General features: G+C 34.1%; 1 protein-coding gene across 3 annotated transcripts in view; it reads right to left on the reverse strand.

Moving 5' to 3' along the window:
* Nucleotides 1–3: 3 nt before the first annotated feature.
* LOC134846545 (poly(A) polymerase beta-like) overlaps nt 4–20,121 on the reverse strand; it is a 42,466-nt gene continuing 22,348 nt past the window's right edge. Inside the window, exons 3-11 of one of the 3 annotated variants that reach the window (XM_063863943.1) lie at nt 6,765–7,159; nt 6,224–6,302; nt 5,812–6,146; nt 5,330–5,580; nt 4,768–4,919; nt 4,566–4,631; nt 1,661–2,089; nt 1,315–1,542; nt 4–882 (exon numbers count right to left, since the gene is read on the reverse strand). In XM_063863943.1, coding sequence (XP_063720013.1) covers nt 772–882; nt 1,315–1,542; nt 1,661–2,089; nt 4,566–4,631; nt 4,768–4,919; nt 5,330–5,580; nt 5,812–6,146; nt 6,224–6,302; nt 6,765–7,159 — 2,046 coding nt within the window. In that variant the 3' untranslated portion in view covers nt 4–771. Of the gene's footprint in view, nt 1,543–1,660; nt 2,090–4,565; nt 4,632–4,767; nt 4,920–5,329; nt 5,581–5,811; nt 6,147–6,223; nt 6,303–6,764; nt 7,160–20,121 lie in introns of all 3 variants that reach the window. The other 2 variants (XM_063863935.1, XM_063863927.1) reach the window with 2 other exon arrangements.

Here is a 20,121-nt window from a genome sequence, read left to right on the forward strand (position 1 = left end):
GTATCTTTGTAAAATAATAAATTTTGATAAAAATAATCATCAGTAGACGTAAGGTAGTAAGCTTAACTCAAACAGGGCATAATTGGCACTTTTCTTAACGAGTTCAACATCTAAACAAAAATCTTTGCCATACAAAATGAAAACTGAACAAATCAGAAAATATATTACTATTACAGTAGCGTCAACGATGCCTTTTGAGTACTGCGGCGAAGTAATACTGTGAACAAAATATGGACGATATAAATCAAACAGCGACAAGAGAGAGATCAAGGCCAAGATCAAATCTGGCCGAGTCCGAATTAAACGTCGCGCGAGATCAGATGTCAGCCGCGATACAATTGCACACAGGATAGGAGTAGAGAAAATCAGCAGCACATCTCGAATCTTGTAACGACAGATCACGTTTTCTGATTCATAGAAATCCCAAACACTTGCTCCATTTGTTAACACCTCAGCAGGACACTAATTCCAACTCTTGTAGCATCCATTGTACAAACTAATTGATTTTTTTTTTGGTTTTTTGAAATTTTTGCATTTTTGTTTGTTTTTGTAAAATGAACAAAAAACAAGAAGGCTTTCACTCTCTGACCAATGAAACTTCTAGTTAAGATTAGATCAAAAGAGAGCAGAAAAATATAGTAAAACAAAGTATTATTGAGGCCAGTAACACGAACAAATCGAGTTTCATGATTGCTCGTGGGGCGAGATCCCGTCTCTTTTTCAGTCTATGAATTACCAGGAGATGTTCCAGTAGACTGCAGTGAACCGGTCTCATCTGTTGAGGTTCAGCTTAATGCCCAAAAGAGGCTGACTGGCTGTCTTCTTATCTACGAGCACGGGTGAGGAGACAGCTAGATCCGATGAAAGTTTGGCCTGTTCTGACTGAAAAAGAAATTAAAAACATTGCTTCAACCTAATTCTTACAATCATTACAAAAATTGTTTGCTAAAAGAATGGAAGCAGGGTAACGAAAGTCAGTTCCCACTGGAGTTCCATGTAGCGCATCGCCAGAGCACTCAACGACATAAGAAGTTAGAGGGAACGGTCAAGGGCAACCATTCGCTCTCTGCCTCCACCCGCTGATTGAGACTCATCGCAAGACTCTTTTAGGCAGCAGCTACCAGAACCACCAGTGCCAATGTACGACTCATTCACCAAATTGACAGTCAAGTCAGGGTACTCAATCGGTTCAGACAGGGCGTTATTTGGCAGGAGAGAAGAGAGAGCACTTACTCGCTTGTTGTTGTTTGCATTGGTCGGGTGATTTGGGTGTTCTGTGCTTAATTCTACCTCTGAGAATCTACGCTTACTGACCAACTGTGACTGCTGACTGAGTTGGTTGAGGTTGGGGTGCGTGGAGGACGATAGCTGGGCCGCCTGGTTGTTGCGATAGGTGGCCGTCAGTCGTTCCAGGGGCGTCTCCAGAAGAGTGGGTGGAGACTGAGGTAGCTCTATGACGTCATCGTCTATCTCCTCCTCGTCCGTCACAGAGATAACATGCTCAATCCACCGTTTGTCTTCACTTCCATTCACTTCCACTTCCTAAGTTAGCTTGTTCAATACTAGTTACATGAAGAAGAACAAATTTACATCCATCCAACAACAGATGATAAAACTCGAAACAATCATAGAACATCTTACACGGTCGCGTGTAACTCACCTGTTTAAGCTTGTGGTGTACATTAAGAGGTGAACTGCTGTCCACTTGTACACCCTCCACTTCCGGTTCTGTTTGCGCGTCATCCTTTACGACGTCCTCTCGAGGTTCGGATGTTTGACACAGGTCCTCATTTAGGCAAGTTACGTGAGCTTCTGCCTTGACACAAAGGTCCAAGTGTTCCTTCTCCACATCTTCGCATAAATAAACTTGTGATCCGTCGGGCAGGGAACCTCCAATTTTGCTAGTGGAGGAGGTGATTCCTGCAGAGGGCACAGTTGCATTCGGGGCTGATGTGTTTGATGGCTGTGAGGATGTGGCTGAGCAGATTAGCTCCTTTTTCTTACTCTCTGCCATGTCCAGTTCCTCCTTCAGCTTCATCAGCTTAGACCCCTCACTTCGCTTACCCTCATCGTCACTTACATCCATCGCCTGAGACATAAACATAACTGAACGGTGGCAAAGTGCACTAAAAATAAGAACAAAGAGACAAGCAGCACTTCGCGAAGAACACACGCAAAAACTAACAGGCAAAATGGAGCCTGGAAAATGCACTTCAAACTTCTATTTTTATATTTTTTCCGTATTATTATGGCTGATTGCGTGATGTTAAGATGTAAAATATGAACAACAAAGCACATCACAATAGTAAGCTTATTCACAATGCCACATTTGATTTCATTGCACAAAGGCAACGCTGCACTTCGCGAACAAAAACAAATAAAAAGCCAAGAAGTAACTTTTAAAAAGTCACAAGAGAAAAGTAGCCTGCAGACAGTTGAACGTAAAAAAACAGGGAAAAAATACGGAGTTGTATATTGAAAAAATCTCAACTTTTATATTAACTAAATGACAAAAGAAAAAAGATGATCGTAAACCACTTCGAAATTCGAGAACAATTTAATTTGTCACTTTTTGGATAAAATTAAACTAATGTGAAAAGAAAACAGGAACAAAAAGGTTTGCAGTTTTATTCCGCCGGGAAAACTGCAACCCAAAATCATTTGATCACCTTAAAACTACTGCTGTTCGATTCACAAAGGAAATGAACATAAGTTAAAAAGAAATCCAAGATCGGATCAATTAAGCAATCTAACCCCCCCCCCCCCCGTAATCCGTAAATGACCAATTGAGCTATCTTCCCCTTCCTCCTTAAGCAAAAACGGTAAAACGCTACAAAAAGACGTCAGCAAACACAAGTAGATGGTTGATGTGTTCGGAGCACACAATCAAATGACCGACTAAAGTTGCTTATTTTATATGAGTGTCGAGAAAAATTTTGGAAAAGAAAAAAACCGAATTTTATATAAAAAAAAGTTTTTCATATTTTCTGTCTTTGAGGACAGAAAAAAGTAACGTTATATGCCTCAGTTTATTGATTCTTTTTCACTTTGATTGTACTTTTTGAGCTTTGATATTGAAAACTATGGTGTTCGACATTCGTTGGAGAATCTGTTTTATGATTTCATATCATTCAAACTAATTTCAAGCTATTATAAAGATGTCTCAAGTACCTATTGATCTTTATCCCCCGAAGCGAGAATGAGGGGAGATTTCTCAATTGATCCCAAAGATCAAGCTCCGAAAACTCAAGTTTGAACTTCTCCCAAAAACAAAAATCAACGTAGAGACTCTTAACAATTTTTCTTTAAAAAAATTGAAAAAACTAGACTCAATCAGCGATACAACAATTCTAAGCTGAAAAACTGGGCTTAAAAGAGATTTGCTGGCCTGCCTTAATTTAAAAAAAGATCTTTTAGTTACTAAATTAAGTGCATGCGACACCTGAAGTGATTTGTAGCATTTTTTGCGATCCAGAGGTGAGTAAAAAATATATGTTTTCGTTAAAACGACTCGAAATTAGGTCACTTAACCGATACAAAAATGGGCCGAAATCATTTGAGCAGAATAAATTTTTTAAGCAAAAAAACACAAGGATAGCCGGTTACTGTGCAAGTAGCATAGAATGTTCCGAACACAGTCTTAGAAAAATACAGACACGCTTTTTTTCAAATTAGTGTCTTTTTTCCGCATGGCGTGATAAAAAGATCTGAACGAAAAAAAGAACTTAGGCATATTTGACAGTCATAGTAAAAAGACCATTCGTAAAACAGTTTGTGAAGAAAATTGACTAGAAAAACGGAAAATAATCGGAATTTTTAATCTTTGTTTACAAAATTGCACTAAAAAACTCACAACTACTTTTATTTGAGTACAAAATAAGTTTTAATGGCTTAAAGTAAGCTTAAATAAGCTATTGTAAGCCTACATGCTCATACCATATTAGTTCGAAATCAGACCAAAAATCAAAAATTTCAAACCAGTTTTTCTCGACACTCTGACCAAAACGTTCAAAAATTTCAATGTCGTGCAAATCAGGATTGAAAAGGCTTTAATATGATATATCACTAGGGATATATCATAAATTTGGGACCAAGTTAACATCCTCCCCTAAACACGTTTAAGGGGGAGGATATTAACTTGGGAATTTTCAGGCAATCAGAATCGAGCATTTTACATGCAGCGCTTAGCAAATTTAATTCAATTTAAGCGCTGGGGTGGAGGATCTTAACTTGGTCTATTAGGGGGGGAGGATGTTAGCTTGATCCCAAATTTGTTTCAAGGGCAAATTTGTCTGAGACACAAATTTCTGGTACAATTTTATAAGTTAAGACATTTTTTTCAAGGACAGATGTCCCGGGACACAAATGTCTATGCACCTAAACCGGAAAAGATAACTTGAGCAATACACTGATACCGAAATTAAACACAAAAAATTAAACGCACAAATGAAAGACTTCGGTTGTAGAAGAAACAAACTCGTACGATAGCACGAAGCAGAATTGACATTGAATTTTGTTACAGAACACGAAAATGGACGCGAATAGAATATGAAAACATCAAATACCTTGGTTTTCTTCTCCACGTTTTCCATCTCAACAGAGCTCTCGGATTTCCGTTTTCTACCTTGCGGCTGAAAAAGAGATCTTTGAATGAATTTTCTTTCACGCTCAACATTTCTTAGAAACAGCGCAGCTGTGATGTATCTCTGTTTTTGCTTGCATCAAATGCGCTGCACAATAACGAAGTCGATAGCTTTAAATAATTACCTCTGCATCAATATCGACCTTTTTCCTGCTGGTTTTGAGGTTTTTGAGTACATTTTGTGGCAAGTACTGCTGCAAATCTTTCTTCTTCACATACCGCGCTTCAATCGTCATTCCAGGCTTCAAAAGACCGTTCTTGTACGCAGAGTGATGAACTAAAAACACTCGCGAAATTAACTCAGATGATCTTTTATCATTCACGGCCATAATTAAAAAATGATTATATTTCATCTAATAATCGAGATTCGTACGATTTAAAGCCATGGTTTTTTTCCAACAATAATGTTTCAAAAAACTTTCTGGCCAATTGAACGCAAATCCCAACAAGTTTATTGATATTTACTCTAAACTCACAGAGATTTTATGATATCTCACTACATCCACTTTCTAGTATAACAGAGAGCTCAGAAACAACTGTGACGATACGATGATAAAGGCAAAACCAATTTGCTTTTTTTGCTTCCGATCAGTAGAAACCACAACTGCTTTAATTTTTGTTCGGACAAACAATGATTTTTTTGAATAACATTTTCAAAGAACTTCCTAGTTACTTGCAAATGAATACCTGTTTGAGAAAAAGACTGAATTTCGTATGTGAGGTCAACATTAGTAGTGGTGAGTGCATTCTGGTCGAACGTGATGCCAATAAACCAACGCGTTGAGCAGGGGTCAGATGGCGACTGGCTAGAAGCTGTTTGGCTGTCTAAGAAATCGCGATTGTCGTAAGAGCTTGGATTCACATGTGCCAAAGAAACAAAAGATTTCTTCTCTAAGTTCTGAACTAAAATTCGTATTTTACTTTCCACCAGACCATACCTAAGCACAAAATCAGACTAAGTAAAGATGCTTTCACAAATTCTTGGGCTTTGACGAGAAGACCAAACTTTGCACAATCAATTTTAGCTTAAAAAAGTTTTTATCAAATCAAAAACTTCGGTTATTCATAGAATGGGACGCTTTTCTAGATCTAGACACTAAGTTACTCATCGCCGGCTATGTAACAGCATTAAAAAAACGCCATTATCAACAATCACGAAGTCAACTAACCATTCGAGATGGTCGGCTAAACAGCTGGACTGAGCGAAAAGAACGATGAAATGTTTGTATTTGTTGTAAATGTAGAAGGGTTCAAAAAGTTTGGACCAAGCAGAGTCTATTGGTTGCACGTGCGAAGCTCCCGCCATGCCCTTAGCCCGTCTCTGCTTTTCCTCTTCTGTCCTGGCCAACTCAGCTTTTTTGATCTCTTGCACTGTTTTGAATCCCTCTGCTAGGAAATCCTTCATTATAGTTAGGGTACTACATGATACGTTATACGAAGAGTTCTGTTCCGGGAAGGCTGGAGTGATTATTGGCATGAAATGAAGTCGGTCGGCCACTACTGTCTGTGCAAAAAACGGAGCCTCAAACATCAAAAAACAAAAGTACAGCTAAATCTTCAGTTTTATCAGTTTTGAACTACCGTTGGATCCCACACAGGAAGGTTGATACCGTGAACATTAGATGACGGCTTGCACAGGAGCACAGGAGTAGGCCACTTCCTGAAAATATAGCCAAAAAACACTGGGGATACTGTTAATCAACTAGAGTAAAACAGAAAAACATAGCCAACAAACAGATGCCAAAGAGTCAATGAACGCAAATAGAAAATTTTTGAAAAATCTTAAGAATTTCCCAAAAAAAAAATTGAACTGAATCGAATTTAAACTTAGCCAATAAACAACTGGGAAAGTGTCAATGAGCTCATGTAATGCAGAAAAAATAGCTCTTCGATAGAGGAGTTAACCTTCCTTTTAACAAAGGAAATGAACTGAACTTCAAAAAATCGAAAGTCAAACCACGAAAAATCAAATTTAAACGTGAACAAATTTTAAGAGTTTTTCCTAAAAAAAAACATTACCACCTATATAAATGTCGTCACTACGTTCATTGACACTTTAAAAAAACAAAGATTAAATCTATTCTGTTGTATGAGCCTCTTTGCGCAAAGAAAGAAGAAATACCAGCAATTGTAGACAAGGAAAAATTTCTCCACCAGGGTAGCAGGAGCTGCTCTAGGATACAACTGACACACTCTGGCGACCAACATGGCCCAAGACACACCTCCAAGAAACCCCAGCACATTGCTGTAAATTCCCTTCCGCCGCGCCCACAATTTGATCACGTGCAGTGTGAGTCTGAAAGCGTCTCTGTCAGGTACTAGCTTTAAAATCTCATCAGTGACGCGTGTACCGTTGAGAGAACGGACACAAGATATGTGCAAGTTCTTCAGTACTTCTTCATTGCCCAGGTCGGTCTCGTCTGTCACTGTCTGCATGTTTAGCCGAGCAAATAGAATGTCCATTTCGATGCCTCCAAAGTACATTTTGATCACAGGTACAAAGGCATCCTCAACAGCCTAGAACAATTCATGAATAGCAAATAAAAAGTATTCCTATCAATAGAAAAAAAAACAGGTACAGAACAAGAATGACGTTTTATTATTGATCAAAACCCTTACGCTATTCATCACTTCAACTTCGCGAAAAAATCGTCCAGAAAAAAAAACGCTTATTTGGTAAAGTACAATCCAGCAAGAAACTACTTAAATTGACCAGAACATAAAACTAATTATCGATGATCAAATCGAATGCTCTATTCACCTAACGACATTGCAGCACCAAATGTCAAGGTGAGTCACTAGAAGTTATGATCACCAAAAAATCGAAAAAGTTCAACAAACTATTTTTAAAATAATCGAAGATTACCAGAACAAGAACGACTATATATCATTGACCGAATCACCTGCTCTACTCATCAATTTATCTTCAAAAGAACTTCAACAAAAACTACCAACTGACATTTGATGATTTATGGAACCGGCACAGAGGTAAGAAAATTGAAGTTCTGCGTTTAATTTCAAATTAGGACTCGATTACAAAATCCCTAAAAAAATTTATTCAAGCAACCACTTCATGTTAAAATTGTCAACCAAATACAATCGAAAATTGAAAAAACGTTGAAGAGCCTTGAGGAAAACCGAAACTGAACGTTACATCAATAAAAACCATCAATTTTATCATGTATGATCACCACTGGTTCAAAATCACAAAAAAACTACATCATTAAATATTTCTCTGAAATTAATTGCTGATTCCCTGTACTTGGACACGTTAAGAAAAAACGAAATCAAATTTTAGTCTTCGTTTCACTGGACTCACTTTTGCAGCAGTTCAACATGAACAAATCAAAGCTAGCCCAATGAAGATGATCAGAACAAGAACGACTATTTATTATTTATCAAAACCCCTGCGCTATTCATCACTTCATTTTGCGACATTGACAGGAAAAAACGCTTTTTGAAGAAATAATGATCCAGCAACAAACAACTTAAATTGAACAAAACATTAAAAACTAATAATCGATGAATAGATCGAATGTACTATTCAATTATTCTCCTTTCAGCAACTAATCTCAACGTGAACTTCTAGAAAGAGAACGGTACATCAAATACAAACTCATTCAACTTTCATCAAGTAAGATCGGCAATGGTTTAAAATACCTATAAAAAAAATCAAAAATAACTAAATCATTAAATTAATTCTCTTGAATTAACCGCTGATTCCTAAAACTAGAAAATGTTCAAAAAATCGAAATCAATTTTTAGTCTTGATCAATTGGGACACGTTTTTGAAACAAATAATCGTGAACAACTCAAGGATTATACCATGAAAATGATCAGAACAGGAGGAATTATTCATCAGTGATCAAAACCCTTTCACTAATCATAAATCTTTGCAAAAAAATTGACAAAACAAAAACTATTATATGGTGAAAGTACAACCCAGCAAAAAACAACCGTATTTGATCAGAACGTTAAAAAATAATCAGTGACGATCAAATCGAATTTTCTATCCACCTGATGAAATTGAACATGAACAACCCACAGCTGGCCCAATGAAGATGATCAGAACAAGAATGACTATTTATCATTGATCAAAACCCCTGCGCTATTCATCACTTCAACTTCATTCTTTTTGGTAAAATTACAGCCAGCAAAAAACTACTCAAGTTGACCAACACAAAAAAAAACAAATTATCGATGATTAAAACGAATGCGCTTTCCAATTATTCGCTTTTCAGCAACTGATGTCAAAAAGAATTTCTACAAAGAACACGGTAACCTGAAAAAATCTCAAGCCATTTTCGTCATTAATGATCGGCACTGGTTTGAACTCACTTAAAAATTACATCATTAAACTTATTTTCATGAATTGACTGCTGATACCTAAAATTTCAAAACGTTCAAAGAAACGAAATCAATTATTCGCCTTGATTTAACTTGACACACTTTTGGAGAACTTAAACCTGATCAACTCAATTTTAACCCAATGAAGATGGTCAGAACACGAATAATAAATTAACATTGAAAAGAAAACCTTGAACTATTGATTCATCTTCGCGAAAAAGTTGACAAAGAAGGTGTATTTGTTGAAAGTACAATTCAGCAAGAAAACAGCTTAAGTGGCCGTTACAAGAAAAATTACTTAACGATGATGAAACCGAATGCGCAATTCGCCTATTCACCTTGCAGCAACTATGGTCAAGCTAATGATTTAATGATCAATGTGAAGTCAAACTAAAGAAATTATGATCAGAAGGCAATCGGAACAAATCAACAAACCAATTTCACACAGATTCGAAGCGGAGTTCGCAAAACTGGCGATGGAAAAGCACATTACGCTACAAATAAGTGAAAAAAAGTTATTTACGGGAAAAAAGTCTTGTACCCGTTTACAAAACCCTTGCTTATTTCAAGGATGAAAATTATCAAAGATGATCAGAAGAAGAATGACTTTTTATCATTGATCAAAACAACTGCACTACTCAAAATTTTATCTTTCAGAAAATTTTAGCAAAAACTAGCGATAGACAATTGACAAATTATGGAAACGGGACAGAAAGTGATAAGATTTCTACGTTTTAAGAACTAATAATTCCAAACTCAAGCTCGATTTCAAAATCGCTTAAAAAACGTTTCGTATTAACCTTTTCAAGTTGAAATTGTCAATTGAGCTCAATAGAAGTGAAAAGGCTTTGATGAGTCTTGATAAAAACCAAAAAAATAACATTACATCAAAAAAAACCTGATTCAGTTATTTCATGTATAATCGATACTGATTCAAAAAAATAACTACATCACAATATAACTTCTCTTGAATCAATTGCTGATTACCAAAATATTGAGAAAAAAAACAAAATCAGAGAAACAATTTTTCAATAATTGAAGAATGACTATATAGCATTGATGAAAACATCTGCGCTACTCGTTATTTAACCTTCGAACCAATTTTAACAAAAACTACCAAAAGGCAGATGATAATGTATGGAAACGGAAGAAAAATGAAACCAAATTTTGCGTTTTAAAGACTATTAAAATCAAATTAGGGCTCGACTTCTAAAATGCTATAAAAATGTTTCACCCAATTACTTGAAAGTTGAGACTGTCAACCGAGTTCAATCCAGAATTGAAAAAGCATTGATGAGCGTTGAAGAAAACTTAAGAAAGAACGTTACATAAAAAACCTCATTCAGTTTTATCATGTATAATCGATACTGGTTTAAGTATAACTACATCATTACACTACTTCTCTGGAAACAATTGCCGGTTACCAGAAACTGAAAAATGAGAAAAATCGAAAACAATTTTTCTTTTAGTTTTAACTGGACTCAATTTTGGAACAATTGAACATGAACAACCCACAGCTGGCCCAATGAAGATGATCAGAACAAGAATGACTATTTATCATTGATCAAAACCCCTGCGCTATTCATCACTTCAACTTCATTTTTTTTGGTTAAATTACAGCCAGCAAAAAACTACTCAAGTTGACCAACACAAAAAAAAACAAATTATCGATGATTAAAACGAATGCGCTTTCCAATTATTCGCTTTTCAGCAACTGATGTCAAAAAGAATTTCTACAAAGAACACGGTAACCTGAAAAAATCTCAAGCCATTTTCGTCATTAATGATCGGCACTGGTTTGAACTCACTTAAAAATTACATCATTAAACTTATTTTCATGAATTGACTGCTGATACCTAAAATTTCAAAACGTTCAAAGAAACGAAATCAATTATTCGCCTTGATTTAACTTGACACACTTTTGGAGAACTTAAACCTGATCAACTCAATTTTAACCCAATGAAGATGGTCAGAACACGAATAATAAATTAACATTGAAAAGAAAACCTTGAACTATTGATTCATCTTCGCGAAAAAGTTGACAAAGAAGGTGTATTTGTTGAAAGTACAATTCAGCAAGAAAACAGCTAAAGTGGCCGTTACAAGAAAAATTACTTAACGATGATGAAACCGAATGCGCAATTCGCCTATTCACCTTGCAGCAACTATGGTCAAGCTAATGATTTTATGATCAATGTGAAGTCAAACTAAAGAAATTATGATCAGAAGGCAATCGGAACAAATCAACAAACCAATTTCACACAGATTCGAAGCGGAGTTCGCAAAACTGGCGATGGAAAAGCACATTACGCTACAAATAAGTGAAAAAAAGTTATTTACGGGAAAAAAGTCTTGTACCCGTTTACAAAACCCTTGCTTATTTCAAGGATGAAAATTATCAAAGATGATCAGAAGAAGAATGACTTTTTATCATTGATCAAAACAACTGCACTACTCAAAATTTTATCTTTCAGAAAATTTTAGCAAAAACTAGCGATAGACAATTGACAAATTATGGAAACGGGACAGAAAGTCATAAGATTTCTACGTTTTTAGAACTAATAATTCCAAACTCAAGCTCGATTTCAAAATCGCTTAAAAAACGTTTCGTATTAACCTTTTCAAGTTGAAATTGTCAATTGAGCTCAATAGAAGTGAAAAGGCTTTGATGAGTCTTGATAAAAACCAAAAAATAACATTACATCAAAAAAAACCTGATTCAGTTATTTCATGTATAATCGATACTGATTCAAAAAAATAACTACATCACAATATAACTTCTCTTGAATCAATTGCTGATTACCAAAATATTGAGAAAAAAAACAAAATCAGAGAAACAATTTTTCAATAATTGAAGAATGACTATATAGCATTGATGAAAACATCTGCGCTACTCGTTATTTAACCTTCGAACCAATTTTAACAAAAACTACCAAAAGGCAGATGATAATGTATGGAAACGGAAGAAAAATGAAACCAAATTTTGCGTTTTAAAGACTATTAAAATCAAATTAGGGCTCGACTTCTAAAATGCTATAAAAATGTTTCACCCAATTACTTGAAAGTTGAGACTGTCAACCGAGTTCAATCCAGAATTGAAAAAGCATTGATGAGCGTTGAAGAAAACTTAAGAAAGAACGTTACATAAAAAACCTCATTCAGTTTTATCATGTATAATCGATACTGGTTTAAGTATAACTACATCATTACACTACTTCTCTGGAAACAATTGCCGGTTACCAGAAACTGAAAAATGAGAAAAATCGAAAACAATTTTTCTTTTAGTTTTAACTGGACTCAATTTTGGAACAATTGAACATGAACAACCCACAGCTGGCCCAATGAAGATGATCAGAACAAGAATGACTATTTATCATTGATCAAAACCCCTGCGCTATTCATCACTTCAACTTCATTTTTTTTGGTTAAATTACAGCCAGCAAAAAACTACTCAAGTTGACCAACACAAAAAAAAACAAATTATCGATGATTAAAACGAATGCGCTTTCCAATTATTCGCTTTTCAGCAACTGATGTCAAAAAGAATTTCTACAAAGAACACGGTAACCTGAAAAAATCTCAAGCCATTTTCGTCATTAATGATCGGCACTGGTTTGCACTCACTTAAAAATTACATCATTTAACTTATTTTCATGAATTGACTGCTGATACCTAAAATTTCAAAACGTTCGAAAAAACGAAATCAATTATTCGCCTTTATTTAACTTGACACACCTTTGGAGAACTTAAACCTGGACAACTCAATTTTAACCATGAAGATGGTCAGAACACGAATAATAAATTAACATTGAAAAGAAAACCTTGAACTATTGATTCATCTTCGCGAAAAAATTGACAAAGAAGGTGTATTTGTTGAAAGTACAATTCAGCAAGAAAACAGCTAAAGTGGCCGTTACAAGAAAAATTACTTAACGATGATGAAGCCGAATGCGCAATTCGCCTATTCACCTTGCAGCAACTATGGTCAAGCTAATGATTTTATGAGCAATGTGAAGTCAAACTAATGAAATTATGATCAGAAGGCAATCGGAACAAATCAACCAACCAATTTCACACAGATTCGAAGCGGAGTTCGCAAAACTGGCGATGGAAAAGCACATTACGCTTCAAATAAGTAAAAAAAGTTATTTACGGGAAAAAAGTCTTGTACCCGTTTATAAAACCCTTGCTTATTTCAAGGATGAAAATTATCAAAGATGATCAGAAGAAGAATGACTTTTTATCATTGATCAAAACAACTGCACTACTCAACATTTTATCTTTGAGAAAATTTTAGCAAAAACTAGCGATAGACAATTGACAAATTATGGAAACGGGACAGAAAGTGATAAGATTTCTACGTTTTTAGAACTAATAATTCCAAACTCAAGCTCGATTTCAAAATCGCTTAAAAAACGTCTCGTATTAACCTTTTCAAGTTGAAATTGTCAATTGAGCTCAATAGAAGTGAAAAGGCTTTGATGAGTCTTGATAAAAACCAAAAAAATAACATTACATCAAAAGAAACCTGATTCAGTTATTTCATGTATAATCGATACTGATTCAAAAAAATAACTACATCACAATATAACTTCTCTTGAATCAATTGCTGATTACCAAAATATTGAGAAAAAAAAACAAAATCAGAGAAACAATTTTTTAATAATTGAAGAATGACTATATAGCATTGATGAAAACATCTGCGCTACTCGTTATTTAACCTTCGAACCAATTTTAACAAAAACTACCAAAAGGCAGATGATAATGTATGGAAACGGAAGAAAAATGAAACCGAATTTTGCGTTTTAAAGACTTTTAAAATCAAATTAGGGCTCGACTTCTAAAATGCTATAAAAATGTTTCACCCAATTACTTGAAAGTTGAGACTGTCAACCGAGTTCAATCCAGAATTGAAAAAGCATTGATGAGCGTTGAAGAAAACTTAAGAAAGAACGTTACATAAAAAACCTCATTCAGTTTTATCATGTATAATCGATACTGGTTTAAGTATAACTACATCATTACACTACTTCTCTGGAAACAATTGCCGGTTACCAGAAACTGAAAAATGAGAAAAATCGAAAACAATTTTTCTTTTAGTTTTAACTGGACTCAATTTTGGAACAATTGAACATGAACAACCCACAGCTGGCCCAATGAAGATGATCAGAAGAAGAATGACTATTTATCATTGATCAAAACCCCTGCGCTATTCATCACTTCAACTTCATTTTTTTGGTCAAATTACAGCCAGCAAAAAACTACTCAAGTTGACCAACACAAAAAAAAACAAATTATCGATGATTAAAACGAATGCGCTTTCCAATTATTCGCTTTTCAGCAACTGATGTCAAAAAGAATTTCTACAAAGAACACGGTAACCTGAAAAAATCTCAAGCCATTTTCGTCATTAATGATCGGCACTGGTTTGCACTCACTTAAAAATTACATCATTTAACTTATTTTCATGAATTGACTGCTGATACCTAAAATTTCAAAACGTTCGAAAAAACGAAATCAATTATTCGCCTTGATTTAACTTGACACACCTTTGGAGAACTTAAACCTGGACAACTCAATTTTAACCATGAAGATGGTCAGAACACGAATAATAAATTAACATTGAAAAGAAAACCTTGAACTATTGATTCATCTTCGCGAAAAAATTGACAAAGAAGGTGTATTTGTTGAAAGTACAATTCAGCAAGAAAACAGCTAAAGTGGCCGTTACAAGAAAAATTACTTAACGATGATGAAGCCGAATGCGCAATTCACCTATTCACCTTGCAGCAACTATGGTCAAGCTAATGATTTTATGAGCAATGTGAAGTCAAACTAATGAAATTATGATCAGAAGGCAATCGGAACAAATCAACCAACCAATTTCACACAGATTCGAAGCGGAGTTCGCAAAACTGGCGATGGAAAAGCACATTAAGCTTCAAATAAGTAAAAAAAGTTATTTACGGGAAAAAAGTCTTGTACCCGTTTATAAAACCCTTGCTTATTTCAAGGATGAAAATTATCAAAGATGATCAGAAGAAGAATGACTTTTTATCATTGATCAAAACAACTGCACTACTCAACATTTTATCTTTGAGAAAATTTTAGCAAAAACTAGCGATAGACAATTGACAAATTATGGAAACGGGACAGAAAGTGATAAGATTTCTACGTTTTTAGAACTAATAATTCCAAACTCAAGCTCGATTTCAAAATCGCTTAAAAACGTCTCGTATTAACCTTTTCAAGTTGAAATTGTCAATTGAGCTCAATAGAAGTGAAAAGGCTTTGATGAGTCTTGATAAAAACCAAAAAAATAACATTACATCAAAAGAAACCTGATTCAGTTATTTCATGTATAATCGATACTGATTCAAAAAAATAACTACATCACAATATAACTTCTCTTGAATCAATTGCTGATTACCAAAATATTGAGAAAAAAAAACAAAATCAGAGAAACAATTTTTCAATAATTGAAGAATGACTATATAGCATTGATGAAAACATCTGCGCTACTCGTTATTTAACCTTCGAACCAATTTTAACAAAAACTACCAAAAGGCAGATGATAATGTATGGAAACGGAAGAAAAATGAAACCGAATTTTGCGTTTTAAAGACTTTTAAAATCAAATTAGGGCTCGACTTCTAAAATGCTATAAAAATGTTTCACCCAATTACTTGAAAGTTGAGACTGTCAACCGAGTTCAATCCAGAATTGAAAAAGCATTGATGAGCGTTGAAGAAAACTTAAGAAAGAACGTTACATAAAAAACCTCATTCAGTTTTATCATGTATAATCGATACTGGTTTAAGTATAACTACATCATTACACTAGTTCTCTGGAAACAATTGCCGGTTACCAGAAACTGAAAAATGAGAAAAATCGAAAACAATTTTTCTTTTAGTTTTAACTGGACTCAATTTTGGAACAATTGAACATGAACAACCCACAGCTGGCCCAATGAAGATGATCAGAAGAAGAATGACTATTTATCATTGATCAAAACCCCTGCGCTATTCATCACTTCAACTTCATTTTTTTTGGTTAAATTACAGCCAGCAAAAAACTACTCAAGTTGACCAACACAAAAAAAAACAAATTATCGATGATTAAAACGAATGCGCTTTCCAATTATTCGCTTTTCAGCAACTGATGTCAAAAAGAATTTCTACAAAGAACACGGTAACCTGAAAAAATCTCAAGCCATTTTCGTCATTAATGATCGGCACTGGTTTGCACTCACTTAAAAATTACATCATTTAACTTATTTTCATGAATTGACTGCTGATACCTAAAATTTCAAAACGTTCGAAAAAACGAAATCAATTATTCGCCTTGATTTAACTTGACACACCTTTGGAGAACTTAAGACTGGACAACTCAATTTTAACCATGAAGATGGTCAGAACACGAATAATAAATTAACATTGAAAAGAAAACCTTGAACTATTGATTCATCTTCGCGAAAAAATTGACAAAGAAGGTGTATTTGTTGAAAGTACAATTCAGCAAGAAAACAGCTAAAGTGGCCGTTACAAGAAAAATTACTTAACGATGATGAAGCCGACTGCGCAATTCACCTATTCACCTTGCAGCAACTATGGTCAAGCTAATAATTTTATGAGCAATGTGAAGTCAAACTAATGAAATTATGATCAGAAGGCAATCGGAACAAATCAACAAACCAATTTCACACAGATTCGAAGCGGAGTTCGCAAAACTGGCGATGGAAAAGCACATTACGCTTCAAATAAGTAAAAAAAGTTATTTACGGGAAAAAAGTCTTGTACCCGTTTATAAAACCCTTGCTTATTTCAAGGATGAAAATTATCAAAGATGATCAGAAGAAGAATGACTTTTTATCATTGATCAAAACAACTGCACTACTCAACATTTTATCTTTGAGAAAATTTTAGCAAAAACTAGCGATAGACAATTGACAATTTATGGAAACGGGACAGAAAGTGATAAGATTTCTACGTTTTTAGAACTAATAATTCCAAACTCAAGCTAAGCTCGATTTCAAAATCGCTTAAAAAACGTCTCGTATTAACCTTTTCAAGTTGAAATTGTCAATTGAGCTCAATAGAAGTGAAAAGGCTTTGATGAGTCTTGATAAAAACGAAAAAAAGAACATTACATCAAAAGAAACCTGATTCAGTTTTTTCAGGTATAATCGATACTGATTCAAAAAAATAACTACATCACTATATAGCTTCTCTTGAATCAATTGCTGATTACCAATATATTGAGAAAAAAAAATCAGAGAAAAAATTTTTCAATAACTGAAGAATGACTATATATCATGGATGAAAACATCTGCGCTACTCGTTATTTTACCTTCAAACCAATTTTAACAAAAACTACCAAAAGACAGATGATAATGTATGGAATCGGACTAAAAATGAAACTGAATTTTGCGTTTAAAAGACTATTAAAATCAAATTAGGGCTCGACTTCTGAAATGCTATAAAAATGTTTCACCCAATCACTTGAAAGTTGAGACTGTCAACCGAGTTCAATCCAGAATTGAAAAAAGCATTGATGAGCGTTGAAGAAAACTTAAGAAAGAACGTTACATAAAAAATCTCATTCAGTTTTAACATGTATAATCGATACTGGTTTAAGTATAACTACATCATTAAACTACTCCTCTGGAAACAATTGCCGGTTACCAGAAACTGAAAAATGAGAAAAATCGAAAACAATTTTTCTTTTAGTTTTAACTGGACTCAATTTTGGAACAATTGAACATGAACAACCCACAGCTGGCCCAATGAAGATGATCAGAACAAGAATGACTATTTATCATTGATCAAAACCCCTGCGCTATTCATCACTTCAACTTCATTCTTTTTGGTAAAGTTACAGCCAGCAAAAAACTACTTAAGTTGACCATAAAAAAAAAACAAATTATCGATGATTAAAACGAATGCGCTTTCCAATTATTCGCTTTTCAGCAACTGATGTCAAAGAGAATTTCTACAAAGAACACGGTAAACTGAAAAAATCTCAAACCATTCTCGTCATTAATGATAAGCACTGGTTTGAACTCACTTAAAAAATTACATCATTAAACTTAATCTCATGAATCGACTGCTGATACCTAAAATTTCAAAACATTAAAAAAAACGAAATCAATTATTCGTCTTGATTTAACTTGACACACTTTTGGAGAATTTAAACTTGAACAACTCAATTTTAACCCAATGAAGATGATCAGAGCACGAATAATAAATTATCATTGAAAAAAAAACCTTGAACTATTGATTCATCTTCGCGAAAAAGTTGACAAAGAAAGTGTATTCGGTGAAAGTACAAATCAGCAAGAAAACAGGTAAATTGACCGTTACACGAAAATGTACTTAAGGATGATGAAACCGAATGCGCAATTAGCCTATTAACCTTGCAGCAACTATGGTCAAGCTAATGATTTTATGATCAATGTCAACTCAAACTAATGAAATTATGATCAGAAGGCAATCGGAACAAATCAACAAACCAATTTCACACAGATTCGAAGCAGAGTTCGCAAAACTGGCGATGGAAAAGCACATTACGCTACAAATAAGTGAAAAAAAGTTATTTACGGGAAAAAGTCTTGTACCCGATTGCAAAAACTTTGCTTAATTCAAGGGTAAAAACTATCAAAGATCATCAGGACGGGACAGTTGACAAATAAGGAAAACGGGAAAGTGATAAGATTATATTTCTACGTTTCTAGAACTAATAATTCCATTTTCATGCTCGATTTCAAAATCGCAAAAAAAAATGTTTCGAGTAACCTTATCGAAATGAAAATGTCAACTGAGTTCACGAGTTCAATAGAGAATTGAGAAGGCTTTATTGAGTATTGAAGAAAACCAAAAAGAGAACGTTATATCAAGAAAAAACCTCAATCAATTTTTTTTATGTAAAATCGATACTGGTTAAAAAAATGATTTCATCAAAATATATTATTTTTCAGGAAACAATTGCTGGTTACCAAAACTTGAACACATTGAGAAAAATCAAAACCAATTTTTCTTTCAGTTTTAACTGGACTCATTTTAGGAATGGTTGAACATGAACAACCCAAAACTGGCTCAATGAAGATGATCAGAACAAGAAAGACTATTTATCATTGATCAAAACCCCTGCGCTATTCATCACTTCATCTTCACGACAAATTTGACAGAAAAAAAAGCTTTTTGATGAACTAACAACCCAGCAAGAAACTATTTCAATTGATCATAACAAAAAACTAATTAGCGATGATAAAATCGAAGGCGCTTTTCAATCATTTGGCGCTTTTCAGCAGCTGATGTCAATGTGAATTTCTACAAAGAGAACGGTACATTGAAAAAAATTCAATCAATTTGTCTTAATCAAACAACTCAATCATTGATGATCGGCACTGGTTTAGATTTCTTAAAAATAATATCGTTATATTATTTCTCATGTATCGACAGCTTATTCCCAAAACTTGAAAACGTTCAAAAAATCGAAAAAATTAGTGGTCGTGATTAAATTTGACACACTTTTGGAGCATTTAAACCTGAACAACTCCAAATTTATCTATTGAAGATTATCAGTAGTTAAATAATAATTTATCATTCAACAAAACCCTTGAACTGTTGATTCATCTTCGCGAAAAAGCTGACAACGAAAGTGTATTTTGTATCTTTGAGAGAATTTTAACAAAAACTACCGATAGACAATTGACAAATTAGGGAAACGGGCCAGAAAGTGATAAGAATTCTACGTTTTTAGAACTAATAATTCCAAATTCAAGCTCGATTTCAAAATCGCTTAAAAAACGTTTCGTATTAACCTTTTCAAGTTGAAATTGTCAATTGAGTTCAATAGAAGTGAAAAGGCTTTAATGAGTCTTGATAAAAACGAAAAAAAGAACATTACATCTAAAGAAACATGATTCAGTTTTTTCATGTATAATCGATACTGATTCAAAAAAATAACTACATCACTATATAGCTTCTCTTGAATCAATTGCTGATTACCAATATATTGAGAAAAAAAATCAGAGAAACAATTTTTCAACAACTGAAGAATGACTATATATCATGGATGAAAACATTTGCGCTACTCGTTATTTTACTTTCGAACCAATTTTAACAAAAACT

This window comes from Symsagittifera roscoffensis, chromosome 1 (assembly GCF_963678635.1).
Source record: "Symsagittifera roscoffensis chromosome 1, txSymRosc1.1, whole genome shotgun sequence".
In the NCBI taxonomy this organism is placed as follows: domain Eukaryota; kingdom Metazoa; phylum Xenacoelomorpha; order Acoela; family Convolutidae; genus Symsagittifera; species Symsagittifera roscoffensis.